At 32.4% G+C, this 16,589-nt stretch overlaps 2 protein-coding genes across 2 annotated transcripts; one reads left to right on the forward strand and one right to left on the reverse strand.

The window, feature by feature from the left end:
* Positions 1–4,191: 4,191 nt before the first annotated feature.
* On the reverse strand, positions 4,192–5,190 carry LOC106429333. Its single transcript, XM_013870083.2, has one exon. It carries the CDS (start codon positions 5,188–5,190, stop codon positions 4,192–4,194), a length of 999 nt encoding a protein of 332 aa, XP_013725537.2.
* A 6,826-nt stretch (positions 5,191–12,016) lies between these two features.
* LOC106429342 (serine carboxypeptidase-like 44) lies at positions 12,017–15,629 on the forward strand. Its single transcript, XM_022689801.2, has 9 exons — positions 12,017–12,456; positions 12,728–12,835; positions 12,908–13,000; positions 13,105–13,286; positions 13,380–13,658; positions 14,381–14,514; positions 14,611–14,703; positions 14,792–14,909; positions 15,290–15,629. Exons 1-9 carry the CDS (start codon positions 12,198–12,200, stop codon positions 15,455–15,457), a joined length of 1,434 nt encoding a protein of 477 aa, XP_022545522.2. The 5' UTR covers positions 12,017–12,197; the 3' UTR covers positions 15,458–15,629.
* The last annotated feature ends 960 nt before the right edge of the window (positions 15,630–16,589 follow it).

A 16,589-nucleotide genomic window follows, 5' to 3' on the forward strand; every position in this document is an offset into this window, starting at 1 on the left:
TTATATGACCCTTTTCTATAGAATATTTCATTTTAATTTTCTGGTTATAACAGTTCGGGCAGAAATTTAAAAAGTTTGTATCGAGATCTTAACGGTGGGTCAAATATATCCTGATCAGATGACATATGTATCGAATTAGGACGGGTATCCTTTTCAGAACAACGAAACCGACTTTAGTTGAAGTCAAAAGCGAGTCTGCCCTAGTTTTTTTTCTTCTTAAAACTTTTTTTCTCGCTCTCATCTTTCTAACAAATTTTGAGTTGATTACACTAAAAAATATTTTTTGATTTTCTATTATACCTAAAAACATATTTTACATATGACATAACAGACTGTGGACGATTTTGCCTTTAATAGAAATGACACTTGTGGATGAGTTATTTGTGGACGAGTGATGAGTAATGTGTAGATATATGATGTTAATGTGTTTATATTAGATGATATGGACAAACTCTATGTTTTGATTCCATAAAACTATACAACAATACGTGGACATAGACTCATGTTACTAAAATTATACCATAGAACGTGGACACAGACTCTATTATTTTCAATACAAACACTTGGTTTCTTCAGCTCAGTTGATAAATTATTTGCAATTAAACTTAAATCAATATGAGAAAGAGATGATATAGTGAGTATGAGCGGAGAGAAAAATCGAAGAAGCTTTACTTTTTGTCGGAGAGTAATAGATCTTGCATGTCAGAGATTTCTGATCTAAGAAATTTGCGCTTTGTCATGATGTGGATGGATGTAATTTTGATAAGAGTTGAATTTAGATCCCGAGATAATGAATGGAATCGAAGGAATATTGTCCATATCCACAACTAGTTTATAATTCTGTTAAGATGTTTATGTCCACAACTAATTTATAATTCTGTTATCCACGCTTTGGTGTCCACGTCCACATTTTGTTTAAACATTAATATATATATAATATATATATGAACATGGATCCTAAAAGATAGAGAATTTTATATATAGTTTATTATGACAATTATTTTTGTTTAATATATTTTATAACTTGAGATAAAAAGTAAATAAATACATAAAGTAGAATAATAAAAAATAATAAAATGAAATAACAAGACATAACATAATTTGGCATATTCATTTGCTATTGATTTGATGATGAAATTCCTTATCTTTTTTTGTTATAAATTTAACTACCATACATTTACTTGATTAAAAATTTTTAAAAAAATTTCTTCTTTGGTCTCTCTTGACTCTTTGTGATTTGCAAATATGAACCCAAAGTACAGAAATACCAGAATGGGTTCTACACCTTTACCCGGATATTTGCAATTGAACGGGTATTAAACTAACCTTTGACTTTCTACATAAACAGGTTCGTTTTGCAATTGACCGGATTATGTAGAAATTTGACTTTCTATAGAAGACTTACACGGAATTGTTCCGTCAAAAGACTTTCCTGTAAGTCTTTCCAACTTTCGGGGGAAGTATTCTAACTGCCGGTCTCAAGTTACTTTTGTAATTTAAAAAAAATATATAAATATTTAATTTTAACTAGACGACTTACGTGTAAGTCTTCTACGAGAAGACTTACACGGAAATCTTCCAAAATTTTATTCCGAGACTATGTTCAAACCTTGGTTATCACGGAAGACTTTCGTGTAAGACGTCTGCAAGAAGACTTACATATAAGTCTTTTAGTTAAAACTAAATATTTAAAAAAAATTTTAAATTGCAAAAGTAACCTGAGACGACTTACATGAAAATTTTCTAAAAAAATAAAAAATTTAAGTTTTATTCTTTTGGTGGAAGACTTCCATGTAAGTCTTCTAGAAAATGTCAAATTTCTGACACAATTCGTCCAGTTGCAAAACTAACTTGTTTATCCTAGAAAACTTGTGTTTTTTTCGATATTTTTTCAAAAACAAAAATAAGCCAATATTTACAAAGAAAATTTTCATAAAAATCTTCTATTGAGTATTCTCTGGAACTCTTCCTTTGTAAAATTATCATTGCAAAAATGACCCATACTGAAGGTTGTTATAGGTTGCAAAAATGACCCACAAATGACTTAGACTTCTCTGGAAGTCTTCCTCTCAAAATTTGTTATTGGTTTTATTTTTTTCATCCAGGTTGTGTTGTTTCAGATTTCAAACAAATATTTGTTATGTTCAGTCTGTCATCCATATTTCCTGTCCCGAAAGTATTCACCCTATCGAGTATGTACGTCTTCATAATATGCCATGAATGTTAAAAATAAAGTTGTTATTCAATCTGAATCCAGAGCTTTTTCTATGTACATCATGAATATGATTTTAAATTTATTTTCTTAGTTTCATTGCCATTTTCTCCATTTCTATAGAATAAGAGGATGTGAATTAATTATCAAAATAAATCATTGCCATTTTCTCCATTTCTGTCTCATTTTAATAGCTTATTGTCTTATATGATAATTATTTTTATTACTATTACTTTGTTAAATTTTTTAAAATAATTTATTTTTAAAAAAGTTTATTACAAATACAAATTTTCTGCTTACTATTTTTTTTATTGTTGATCAGAATGCAAATATATCAATTAAAATTTTGAAATAAAAATAACAATTTAAAAATAAATTTATTAATACATTTTCATTAATTTTTCATGAATATTTTTTAGTTAATTTATTTTTAAAAGTCTACTAAATCCAGCTTTAATTATTTTTTTCAATATTCATTTTAAAGAAAACAAAATTCAAGGATGTTAGAGTATGAACACTGGAAAAAATCAAAATGAATTTCTCATAATCTAATATTATTATAATTTAAAACTCAATACACAAATTTAAAATAGAAATTTAGACCATTAAAAGTTCAACATTCAAATGAATCTCTAAAAAAAATTGTTAGTCTTTCATATGAGAGATTGTCTCTCTCTTTTATATCTTTTAATCTTTCTCTTTTTTTTTATTATATAAATGTTAAGAGCTTTGCTAAAAATAAAATTTGAGAAAAATAGAAATAAAATTTGAGAAAAATAGAAAAAGAAAAAGAAAATGTCTTTTAAAGATATTAAAAATAAAGATAGTTTTCTTACAAGTGGTAGTTTCCTAATTTAACAAACAAAGAAAATAACACATTTTTATTTTTATTTTTATTTTTACAGGCCTAATTATGCAATTAAATTATTATTATAGTTTTATGCATTTAATAAATAGTTAATAATAATTTATATAGCTATGTTTACAGTAAAATATTTATATTATTTAAATTTATTAAAATTGTTTTAATAATTTTAGTTTTAATATTTTGAAGATAAAGATATTTAAAATATATTAAACAATTTATAAAAGATTTCTTTGATTTGTTTTGATTATTTAGTTATTCGTTAGGTATTTTTCGGTCGCGTGTTGGAATTTCAAACATATGATCACAAATGTTTCTCTTAGAGATTGCAGTTCAGACGGAGGTAATCAATCAAATTTTTTGAAAATATAAAATATTGGTGTATTGATATAGAATAAATAGTATGCTGAATTCTTACCGGCAGTTTTAGACAAATGTAGTTCGACCTCGACGGAGATCGGCTTAAAAGATTACATAGAATTTTTTTTATTTTTTACATAGAAGAAATATAGTTAAAGCTCCGTTGGAAAACACAAATTGTAGACAAGATAATTCTAGAAACTTATGTAATATTAAAGCTCCATTGGAAAACACAATTTTTAGATAAGATAATACTAGAAACCCATGTGGACGTGTTTTGTATATTGTTTTCGTTTGGCTTTAATATGCATGTTCATGTTGTCATGTTGATAAGATACTTGGCTTTTCAGCCATTACAACAAGAACGTTGGCTTTTCACCCTTTTTCTATACTCTTTTTATAGAGTTATTTCGCTTTTATGCATCGTTTTGAAGGGACATTGTAAAATCAGTAACTTTGAAAAATAAATTTGTGTGAATAGTTCCATTATTTTAAAATACCAGCGTTACCCTTCAAACTGACAAGATAATGGCAATGAAACGAAATGATAGGTTAACAGCACGGCTTCAAATGAGAGAAATGACAAACTAATAGCAATGATCTTTCGTTTAATAGTAACTTTTCTATGTGGTGTGCAAACAACTTACACACCACATTCAACATAAGGTTGCTATTTATCCTTTTCTATGTCGTGTGTAAACCGTTTTATCTTCTTTTTTTTGTGAAACAGTTTCATTTAATAAGTTTAAAAAACTTAAGACATTATATAGAGAGCTTGTTTGGCTACTGAGTCAGCTCTATCATTGTATTCTGTAGGGATAAACTTAAACTGGATAGCATTAAAAGCATTAGATAGAAGATAAATATCATTAAGGAGGCCGGCGATCTCCAACTTCCTCCCTCTTGTATTCAATAGCTTGATTAGAATCTGTGAATCCGAGAGAATCAGTAGAGAGGTGATCCCTTTGTCGATAGCAGAGGTCATTGCTCTTCTCATAGCCAAGGTTTCCGCGAAGAGGGGCGACTTTACAAAGATTGCAGTCGCTGAATAAGATGATGATGACGACGTTGTATCATCGATGATCCAGCCAAGTCCAGCGCAGCCTATGGAGGCATTCCAAGCAGCATCTGTATACATGCAAGGGACGTCGGTACTCGGAGGAGGATCCTGGTTGATGCTAGGCGGTCTCAGCTTTGGATTTATCGGGGAGATCTGAGCGAGAGACCATTCTCTAGCCTCTCGAATTGCTTTTGATAGGGTTTCTTCAGGGGAGAAATCACGCTTCTGGAAGGTCAATTGATTTCTAACGATCCATAAATTCCAGCAAATTGAGGCTGTAAGCGTACCTGGTCCCAGTCCCACCAGAGGAAGCGATGGGATTCTTCTTATGATCTTCATTCCCGCGCTTGTATTTTTGACGCGATCCACATCAATTGATGTAGCCAGCGGGGCCAGCTTCCAAACCTTTCTCGAGTATGGGCAAGTGAAGAGCAAGTGGGAAACTGTTTCCTCCTCATTGCAGCGAGAGCATCTAATCGAGAGAGGTATGTTCCTAACAGCAAACTGTTCCCCCACTGGGAGGGCGTCTTGGAGAGCATTCCACAGAAATACCTTTATTTTCTCAGATGTTTTAATATCCCACACGTTTGCTGACCAGTCGATCGATATTGTAGGGTTCTCTGCTTCCTCAAAAAGCAGGAGTTCGAATTGGGCTTTGTAGCCCGATTTTGCTGAGTAATCCCCCGTGGCCATCTTGAGAACCGTTTTATCTTCATAGTCACCTGTTGTATGTATTTGTGAGTAGGCGCATAAAAAATTAGAAAAAATCTATTGTCTGAGATTTAAAAATCCTATGGGTTATTGGAGACAGAAAGATAAAAAAGAAAGATTTAAACAAAGATGATTTGAGCGACAATGGTGTCCTCATGAGTTATTAGAGATAGATAGAGAGATAATGTCTTCATCTCATCAAATATGCTCAATACTCTCTATAATGGGCACTTGTCACATGAAATGGCAAAAGTAAACGGCGAATATAAATCTCAGGTATATCCATCCCAATACTATGATAAATGGGCTCAGTCCTCTTAATGAGCCCATGTCAACAGATTGTTTGGATGGCAAATGTAAACAACAAAAAGAAAGCGAGAAATCATCTCGAATCTCTCTATCGCGTATATCCGCGATCAAATCCCTAATTTTAACCACCCTAGCATTTTGAAAGAAAGTCGTAAAAAAGAAGAAGCTTTTCGGATATCGTCGACTGTCTCCCAGAGTTCTTTCGTAATAATAGGTAAGCAGCAAAGATCAACAATTTCAAAAAATAAGCAATGCACAAATTAAGCATTCAAGTAAACCATGCATCAACCTTTCAAAGGTGCTTAGTACCTCTTGATTATCGAGGTTTATCCCTTTCCACTAGTAATTCCTCTCCGTGAATCACATCCATAACAGCATTAAATCAATTAAACACTCCTACACCATCGTGTAGTACCCATCTGGGTTATTATAACGGCTAGCGCTTGGTTCCTGCTAAAGAAAAGGTCTCATCCATATCATCAAAGAGATGATACTGTGACTATCACGACATTCCTCCTCGAATGTCAGAACCTCATGGATTCCAAAGTAGAATCCATGGCCATAAGGGTCACCTACTCGATAAACCCTTCCATTCTCATATAGTTCACCTATCCTACCCAGTGAACCCGTTACAATACCTGTTTACAAACGTTATACGTACACATAAATGTCATACATGCACATGCATGTTATACCCTCTGAACGTTTCGTTGTCATATCCAAATTGAGGGAAATGTTTCTCCTTGGCCGAAACCTTTCTTTCACAGACCTAAACATTTCAAAAAATAATTCTAAGGTCATCCTACCCTAATATTTTAAATCGATTTTTTTTTTCAGATTACTAGAACGATCTAGGCCGAACCGCGAGCGTTTCTGACATGCTACCTTTTACGAATAATCGCCTAGTATCATTATTTTTTACAAACCATAAATTCAACCCGAAGCACTTCTCAAGAATCTTAACATCACTTGGCCTTACTACATACCATGCTATCCGGTTATTCTCTCGACATCACTTGTGGTTTTTCAATTCCATCTTTTTGAAATCATTTTTTTCCAAGCTATTAAAGAAGCAGTTTCTTGACCAATGCAACTTATGATCTGATAGAGTCAATATGTGGTCCGGCAACAATAAATTTTCTAAGTCCTTTTTCCTTTACACTTTGACTTCTCATTCTCGGACACTTCAATTTTTTTTTTGGCTTTCCGATGCTACTTGAATTTTATGAAACCTTTAATACTCTTCAGACCATTCGACTTAATGCAGTATTTCTTTGGGCCAAACTCATTCCAATGTGTTAACCATCTTTATTTCACCTATTAGAACTTAGGCCGCTTATTAAAAGCAATTGGCTCAAATTTCCTTATTCGGCCATCCTTCTATAATTTATGTGGCCATACATCGACCATCTTCCACTCTACCATTCCTTGGTTTCGTCCACATCGTTGTTCTTATTGAGAATTATTACACAACCAGTCTCAATTCTCCGGCCACCCTGGAAAGACAAAGATGTATCAAGATTTAAAGAGGTATTAACATTGGGATAGGATTAAAAAGAATGTTTCCACTTGGCTCTCCCAATGCAAAACTTGCCAATTGGTGGAGGCCGGACACGGGGTTCCTAGCAGACTTCTACAAGGGTTACCCATACCCTAGTGGAAGTGGGACATGATAACCATGGATTTCGTAACATGACTACCTAGAACTACTGGAAAGAGGGACACCATATGGGTTATAGACGACTGCCTCAGAAAAACGGCCCACTTCGCCCTATAAGAAAAGTCGATTGGGCCAAGACGCTTACACAGTATTACATGGACATGATAGTAAGGTTACATGGAGTTCCAGTGAGATAGTGTTTGACAACAATCCAAACTTTACCTTGAAATTATGTCAAGCTTTCTAGAATGTCTTGGAAAGAAGACATCACTTCAGTACGGGTTACCACCCCTGGACTGATGGAAAATAAAAAGGACTATTCAGACCTTTGAAAATATGCTACAGGTGTGTATGTTAGACTGGGGAGGAAAGTGGGGCATTGAGTACTTTTCCCTAGTAAAATTCGCCTACAAAAACAGATACCATACAAGTTTCGAGATGTATCTCTATAAGGTATTATATGGGCGGTCATGCCATACTACCCTAAGTTGGAACAAAAAGGGGGAGAGACGCGAGCTCGAGTCAGGACTGAACAAAGAACCGGTTAAACAAGTGTAACGTTTCAAGGAAAGGTTGAAGGAGGCCCACAACCGTCAAAAGAGTTATGCCGACTGCATCAAAAGAAATTGAAATTCTTTATAGAGGACGAAGAGTACTTAAGAATGAAGCCGATTTTCACAAAAAAAATCATGTATTGGTCTTGCGTAGGGTTGTCCGTTAATCCGAACTGATCCTACCTCAGACAACTGCAGATGTACATCGCAATTTGTTTGTGGTCAGTACGCATGTATGAGTTGTAGACCACAAGGAAGCAGAGTCAACGGGAAAATTGTGGATGGTGTTCGTATGTTAGGAAAGAGATGGGCTCCATGAGGACATATGGGCATCTGAGGCTCAGCTAAGGGACAGCCACCCAGAGATGTTTGTGAATAAATAATGGACACATGACGGATAACCGAATTCAAAGACAAGTTCTCATTTACTGGAGAATAACTGTAACATCCCGGGCTCAGCCCAAGAGGAAGCCCGTTTGTTGGAGGCCTAAGAGGGGGAAACCTTATGTAATTCCCCTTACATTCCTTATAAAAGGAGAAGCCCTCTTAGGATAAAGAGACAAGAAGAGACCTAGCGTATGTCTACAAAAGCGAAGCCTCGCATGCCTCCTCCACGCCGTCAACTTGCTCCGCGTCTGACCACCTGCCTACGTCGTCTCTCGTTGCTGTCTGCCATCTTATGAGTCCAAGTCATCGATCCCAAAAACTCTATACAGTCTCCTCGGGTCCGCTGCTGTAACCACATACAGTCTCATCCATAAGATAAGGCTTCGATCCTAGTCTACTCCTTTTTACTTCTCATTGGGAATGACAAATCTGAAATCTAAACGCTTTTCTTGTCTCTTATGTGTTGGAGAATACAGATCTGAAGTTGTTACTGTCTCCTCTTCATTATCTAGATCAAGATATAAGCTAACAAACAAGGTAAGGTGAGGATCTGGTTGTGAACTTCTCTTATGTCGTGTAAGCCAATGGGGCGCAAAGCCTTTATTAATATTGTGTAGGTATAGATGTGAATGATTTGATGTGTGCTTGATCTAGGCTGATTGTTATGTTGTAATGAAAATGCACTTAGATTTGATAGGTTGCTTAATGGAAACCGGTTGTGTGATAAAATGATAAATGATGTAACGATGAGTTGATGATAAGAAATGAAAAATTAATGAGTCATGTTGTATGATGTGATGTTAAGACACCCACAACAGATGGCGTCTTGAAAGAGAGAATGAGTTAAGAATGAGATGATGACGGGCGCTGTTAGATAGAATCATGCTAATTGTGACGTAAGTGACTATCATAATCATATAGCAGACATTATCAGAAGTGGCCGATGGACCACGAGTGGATAGTTACATAGGAAATTGGGCGACATTAATCTATCATGAGGTACCTGTGGGATTGGCCGACACGAGGTTAACGTCTGTGAGCGAGTCCTAGATCTTAGAGATCTACATTGTTTGTTGCATATAAGCATGTTAGATTCTATTAACCGATGATTGTTCTATTTGTTTACTTGTCATGAGTTGAATATAGAAATAAACTTTTTTGACAAAAAAATAAATAAATAAATAAACTTTAAGTTCTTCACTTCAACCCATTGCTCAAGTTGCTCATAGCGTAGAACATATAACTAGCCATACTGTATGGAAGCACTAAACGGAAACTATCTTCACTTCATCCTATTTCCACAAGTTGCTCATTACGTAGAATATATAATTAGCCATACTGTATGGAAGCGCTAAACTGAAACTATATTAAAACTATTTTTTCTTAATATTTTTAATGAGAATTCTACTTTCATTTAAGAATCATACGAATTTATTCGACTAAGACAAAATGAAATATTACTTTTGTTTGGCATTAGAAAACAAAAAGGTATATTATGGAAAATAGTTGGAGACATTAACAAATAACTTTAAACAACGAAAAATAATATAGTAATATTGGGAATTATCAAGAAAGCCTTTAAAAAAATAAAAGATATATATATATATATATATATATATAATATTTCATTTTGGCATTTAGAAAATAGTTGGAGACATTTTTTTTTGTCAACAATATAGTAATGTTGACAAAAAATAATATAGTAATGTTGGGAATATCTAGAAAGCCTTTAAAAATAAAGATATATATATATATATATATATATATATATATATATATATATATATATATATATATATATATATATATATATATATATATATATATATATATATATATATATATATATATATATATATAGGAATTACTTCGAATAGTAAATCTATTCCATCTCTGCCATATTACGAATTACTTTGAATAGTCACTGACCGCATAAACAACACATCCGAAATCATTGCAGTTGCAACTAGGGTGTCTCCAGAGCGAACCCATGCCACTCATCCTCTGACACTTAGCCTCAAGCACCGAAGTTATCACCACTAAAACAGTTCCTTTTTATCGCAGAGCTGGTCCCATTGATAAGCACTCCTCTCTTATCCCTTACTATGTTTAACGCTGTCTGTATATCCTTGTACCATCTTATGTTTGAAATAGCAATGTAGTTAGGAAAAAGTAGTTAGGAAACATCACTACATAATTACTATTTGGTTTTATAAGAAAAAATTACTATTTCGTTTGACAAAGTGATTTATCGCATAAAATAATAACTTTTAGGTAGCAGAAAATAATACAACTGTACAAAAATGATTTCGAATAATTTTGTGTGTAATAAATGTTAATTTTCAAACTTAATTCAACCCTAATTTTAGAATAGCATCTTCATCAGTGCCAGATAGAATAATCACATGATAGCATCCCATATTTCAATTTAGGTGACAGCTCCCACACATATTGAAGGTTAATGTTTGCTTCATTGTTGAAATGGTTAATACAGTTCTCAACTTATTATATGGATATTTTAACAATAAAAAAATTCTTATATTGATATTAAAATTAATCTTTCGCCAAATTTTGAATATTCGGCTAACTAACTTTTAATTCAACCTACCCAAAATTGGCTGAGTTTTGATCTAATTGATTGCTACACAGCCTTCTTTCATTTTTTTAAGTTTAGCCTTTATAATTAACAATATTAGTCACATAGTTGACAAGACAGTAGAAGCATTAATCTGGTTCTAATAGACATTTGGTTTTCATTAGGCAGATTTTCATTAAACAAGGAACATCTCTCTCTCCTACTTTAAGTAATGTAATTCTTATTGTATTTAACCAAATAATAATTATATATTATTCTTTTATATGCATATGGTGGAACATAGAACATATCTTTCTTTTTAAATTATTAGTATTTATTTTTAAATTTCATTTTTTTATGAATATTGAATATTAAAATTTGATATTCTAGTATATGAATATTCAAATGTTTTGAATCAAGTAGAAAGTAATAGTAAAGCTAATCAAATTCCAAGGATATTTTCTCCACACTAAAACTGACAATGAGTTATCAACCACACCTGTAAGTAATAACTTTGGATCTAACTGATTTCTCAAGTATCATCCATAAATGCAGTTTTTGCACTTGGTATCGATTGTTGGCGTTTTATAACAATTACAAAAATGCTATAAATCATTTAAACCATTCTAAACCTTTTAAAGTCAAAAGTTTGTTTGGGTGGATAAATAAAAATAAAAAAGATATAAATTTTAAATTATTAAAACTAAATATTTTAAATAAAAATATAAATTTAATTTAATTTATTTTATATAAATTTAAACAAAAAGATTCACTCTAATTTTCAAACATTAATATATGTATATATAAAGATATATACATATATAAAATAAACAAAATATTCTTTTAGAAGTTCTAATATAAATCTTCAAAACAATTTTAATAATCATTATATTTTTTCATAATAGTATGTTTTTATATTTTTATAATGTTGTAATGTTTAACATTTGTTATTTTTTATTAAACCAATGATGTATTTAATAATCAACCAGTCATAAATATCTCGTAACACACAATTTTTAATCGTTGTACCAACTGTCAGTGGGGGAACTAAAAATATTTTTTACCAGACTTAATATATAAATTTAATATTAAAACTTGACAATATATGATACTAAAAAAAAAAAATTCTAATAGGGACATATGAGAACAACTTAAATTAGTAGGGTCAAATACCAAAATTTACGAAAATATTAAAGAAATTTTTTTTAAATATACACTAAATTTTTTTTTTTCATAAAATTGAGTGGGGTCATATGACCCGACATACTTTTCTTTGCCTTAGTACAAATTGCTTAACAACACTAGAAACTATAAACATTCACATTCGCAAACTTCCACAACCGATGCGTATGAACTGGTCCTAAAAATCATGGATAATACGTAGTTGATAAGAATACTTTGGGCATATACATTATATATACAAGTTACATGTGCACTAGGCACAGAAACAAGAGCGGAAGTTAACACAGTCACAGAAGAGCGAGACCAGAAAAAGAAGAGAGAAATGGCGAGCGGTAAGTGGATGTTCTTTTATGTAGCAGTAATGGTGATGGTGCAATGGTTGGGGAATAATCATAATTTAGCTGAGGGATATCCAGAAGAAGATTTGGTCACGAAGCTGCCTGGGCAACCGGAAGTTGCATTCAGACAGTTCGCTGGCTATGTTGATGTCGACATCAAAGCTGGTCGGAGCCTCTTTTATTACTTTGTCGAAGCTGAGAAGCAACAACACACAAAACCTTTAACCCTTTGGCTCAATGGAGGTTTGCTTTGGTCATTATTTCTCTTGTTTCTCTTCTCTGTACTGTTTAGCACGCTTTTCTAGTTTTTCTTTAGAATTTGGTTGTTTAGAGAAAAACATAAACTTGTCGTAGTGTATAATAAATTAACAGTTTACTGTTTCCTCATTTTAATCCCCAATAAAATGTAAAAAAGAGTATTACATTTTGCTTAAAGTAATCAAACCATCCAAGTCTTTAAACTATTTGGGTCCAGATGCAATTAGGTTTGGTTAAAACTGAGGTATTGTTGCAGGGCCAGGGTGCTCTTCCATTGGGGGAGGAGCTTTTACAGAGTTGGGTCCATTTTACCCCGCTGGAGATGGTCGTGGCCTCCGCAGAAACTCCAAATCTTGGAACAAAGGTTTCTATCACTCTCTTTTAATATCTTTCAACAATGACAAAGTTTGTTAATATAATAAATGTTGGGATGTAGCCTCAAATCTGTTGTTTGTGGATTCACCGGCTGGAGTAGGATGGTCTTACTCGAACACAACTTCAGATTATACCACTGGCGATGAATCCACCGGTAATATATAATATTTCAAATAATTAAAATTATCGTTTTTATTATCGGTGCTTATTAATTCCTTTACAAAAAGACTTGTTATTAAATGGTGTTTTCAATATTAGCCAAGGATATGCTGGTGTTCTTGTTAAGATGGTTAGAAAAGTTTCCAGAATTCAGGACACGAAACCTCTTTCTCGCTGGTGAAAGCTACGCTGGACACTATATACCTCAACTAGCTGATGTAATACTTGAATACAACTCAAGACCCTCAAATAGATTCAAGTTCAAGCTGAAGGGTATTGCAGTAAGTAATAAGAACTATACAAACAAAATATGTTATTTTTCAAATCTCTGTTTTACAAGCTCTGTTTTTGAGAAATACATCTGTTTTGATCAGATCGGTAATCCGCTTCTGAAGCTTGACCGAGATGTTCCAGCCACGTATGAGTTCTTCTGGTCACACGGGATGATCTCTGATGAACTTGGCCTCACTATCATGAACCAATGCAACTTTGATGATTACACATTCTCAAGTTCACACAACATAAGCAAACCTTGTGAAGCCGCAATGAGTGAAGCAGGAACCATAATCACTCAGTACGTTAATTACTACGACGTGCTCCTTGATATCTGCTATCCGACCCTTGTCGAGCAAGAGCTCAGGCTCAAGAAAATGGTAAGAAAAAACCGAACAAATCCACTATGTTTAGGTTTTTTAGCATTTTTGTTTCTATATTATTTAGATTGAAAATTTCTGAACAAATCTACTATGTTTAGTATCTCGAATCTTTTTTCCTGCTGATTAAAACCCCTCGCGTAAATGTAAAAAACAACTATGTTTGAGTTTAGACTCGTTACTGTTTTGTCCAAAAGACTGTTTGAGTTTAGACTCGTTATTGTTTTGTCCAAAAGACTATGCTTACTTTTATTTTTTTGTAAAAGGAATATGTGTACTTTTAGTAATAGAAATAAGTTTTCCAAGACAAAATATTTTATGACTATATGATTATTTTTTTTTTCTTTGAATTTAAAAATATTACAGAATTTCTCATATATATATGCAGAAAATGTGTTCGTATCCCTGTAAATGTTTTTGGTCTACATACTGTAACAAAAATATGAAAATAGAAGAAAACTCTTTTTTTCATTTCGTTTTTTTTTTTGCTAAAGTAATTTTTGAAGGCTGAAATTTTTATTTTATCTGAAAATAAATTTTATTATGCTTTTTTGAGAAAGTTTTTTTTTTGAATATGCTTATCAAAATTGCAAAAACAAGAGAAAGAGCAGGCATTTGAAAACGGATAGTTTTTGTTAATATCTCCAAGTGTAAATATTTTTTACTTACAAAAAATGCTATGAAGATGATTTAATGTAAAGATGCTATGAAAATGATTTTAGGGTACAAAAATAAGTGTTGGGGTGGACGTGTGCATGAGCTACGAAGAGCAGTTGTATCTGAGTCTTCCTGAGGTTCAACAGGCTCTTCATGCTAACCGAACAAATCTGCCATATTCATGGTCTATGTGCAGCGGGTAATGTTTAACTTCACGCATTTTGATCTCAATATTATCTCAATCTCCATCTCAGAATTTTATTTCTAACTCTGTGGTTATGTCTCACCTTCACAGCCTCTTGAACTACAGTGACACTGACGGGAACATGAACATACTTCCGATTCTTAAGAGAATCCTGACGAGGAAAATCCCTATTTGGGTCTTCAGGTAATGTGCACACACAATTTTTTCTTTCCATTCTTCGAGTTCTACCTAGTAAAACACACATTGTTCTTATTCAAATCGCAAATTGCAGTGGGGATGAAGATTCCGTGATTCCTCTTCTAGGTTCAAGGACTCTGGTAAAAGAATTAGCAGAGGATCTCAACTTCAACACTACAGTTCCCTATGGAGCTTGGTTCCACAAAGGACAGGTTTGCTCCACAGAAATTATGCTCTGCCCTCCTTAATTTTGAACATTCGTTTTTTCCTTGGTTCGATTTCTTTGTCTTTCGATTGTTGAAAGTAAACAAGGTTCCATTTGGTTGGGTGTTTTCGTATTAAAGGTAGGGAAAGTATGAAAATAAAAATAATTATGCAAGACTCATGTTGCATATTTTAGGTGTACAATTTTTTGTTTGTTTATGAATTCAGTTTTAATCGACTATGTTCAATTCGACTATACTAAATTTTGTTTTTATTTTGGCTTCCTTTATGTGATGTAAATTTCTTACGACAGTTGCATTATTAATGTTTGGATCGGTACTTACGTCTACCCCCACCCCCAATTGTAAACTTATTTGACGTGATGTAGGTTGGTGGATGGGTAATAGAGTATGGGGATATACTGACATTCGCAACTGTCAGAGGAGCTGCTCATATGGTGCCATACGCGCAGCCTTCACGAGCTTTGCATTTGTTCAGCAGCTTTGTGCTTGGCCGGAGATTGCCAAATAAATCACCTCCTCCTCTTCATGATTGAAAGGGGAAGGCTTTTCCTTTTTTTGTTTGGAGTTGGTCAAAATGGTGGTTTAAGTCTATGAACAATGCAGTGTATGTTTTGTTCTTTCTTTAAATGTACTAGTGGTTGGTCTGCGCTTCGCGTGGAAAAAATATTTATTTTCCAATAAGTTGATTAATATTTTTTTATATCATATCCTTTGTTTAGGATTGTATAATTCTATATTTTATTTTTATAGCAGTTGTGGATCTAGGTTAAAAAAAATTTCGGAAATCATAACATCTTTTTTTAAAAATAATTCTCCATTTATTTGGATAGAATAATCTAAAGGCTCTTGTTTATACATAAAATGATATTTATTCATTTTTGTTCTTGTATTTATTGTATTACTTTCAGTCTTGTTCCATTTTTTTAACTATAATTTTTTTAAAAATCTTGTTTGAATTAACTATTAAATTTTCATTATGATTTTGTATCAATATCTTATTAATTTCACTTAACTTGAGTTTCATGATTTAAAAAAAATATCTATCAGATTAATTGTTTTTATTTTAGTTTAGTTTTTTTTTTGAGAAAGGGCTTAGTTTTGTTGATCTTGGTTATAATGACCTTGTAAAAAGTACATCGCATATGAATAATTCTATTATCCACTTTTATGAAATTGCACTATATATTCTTGAAATTTGTGGTTTTGGATTATATTATTTATCAATACTATTAAAAGGAAAGGAGTTTTAATAAATCTACTTAAAAAAGTTGTTTGAACCCTTTCTTTAACTAACAATATTTTTGGTCTTACCATAATATTTAATTAACAATAAGTGACCAAAAATTTTCTAACAAACATTTAATAATAGATTTATTTATTAGACCACATTATTTTGTACAAGAACAAAGTTATACGACATATATACTTTCTTTTATTAGATGACCGTACCATTTGCTATAAAAAATAATGTACCACATATATTTTATTATATTATTCTCTAAACATGTATCATTAGTCTCATAATTAATAAATGACTCATTTCACCCAATATAAATAAATTAGATAAATCGTTTGATCCACCAACTATGTAACAATACACGCCATCCTTTCTATACTTCTGTGTTAAATTATGAAAAAAGCTAATTCATATATTTGCTAAGAATA

The sequence above is a fragment of the Brassica napus genome, chromosome A8 (genome assembly GCF_020379485.1).
Source record: "Brassica napus cultivar Da-Ae chromosome A8, Da-Ae, whole genome shotgun sequence".
Taxonomy (NCBI): Eukaryota; Viridiplantae; Streptophyta; class Magnoliopsida; order Brassicales; family Brassicaceae; genus Brassica; species Brassica napus.

Excerpts from the sequence above, each read along its gene's own strand:
- LOC106429333 (XM_013870083.2), bottom strand. The coding sequence starts at position 5,190 with ATGGCCACGGGGGATTACTCAGCAAAATCGGGCTACAAAGCCCAATTC.
- LOC106429342 (XM_022689801.2), top strand. The coding sequence starts at position 12,198 with ATGGCGAGCGGTAAGTGGATGTTCTTTTATGTAGCAGTAATGGTGATG. Across the intron at positions 14,515-14,610 it reads TCATGGTCTATGTGCAGCGG|CCTCTTGAACTACAGTGACA; the intron begins GTAATGTTTAAC and ends TCACCTTCACAG. Across the intron at positions 14,704-14,791 it reads ATCCCTATTTGGGTCTTCAG|TGGGGATGAAGATTCCGTGA; the intron begins GTAATGTGCACA and ends CGCAAATTGCAG.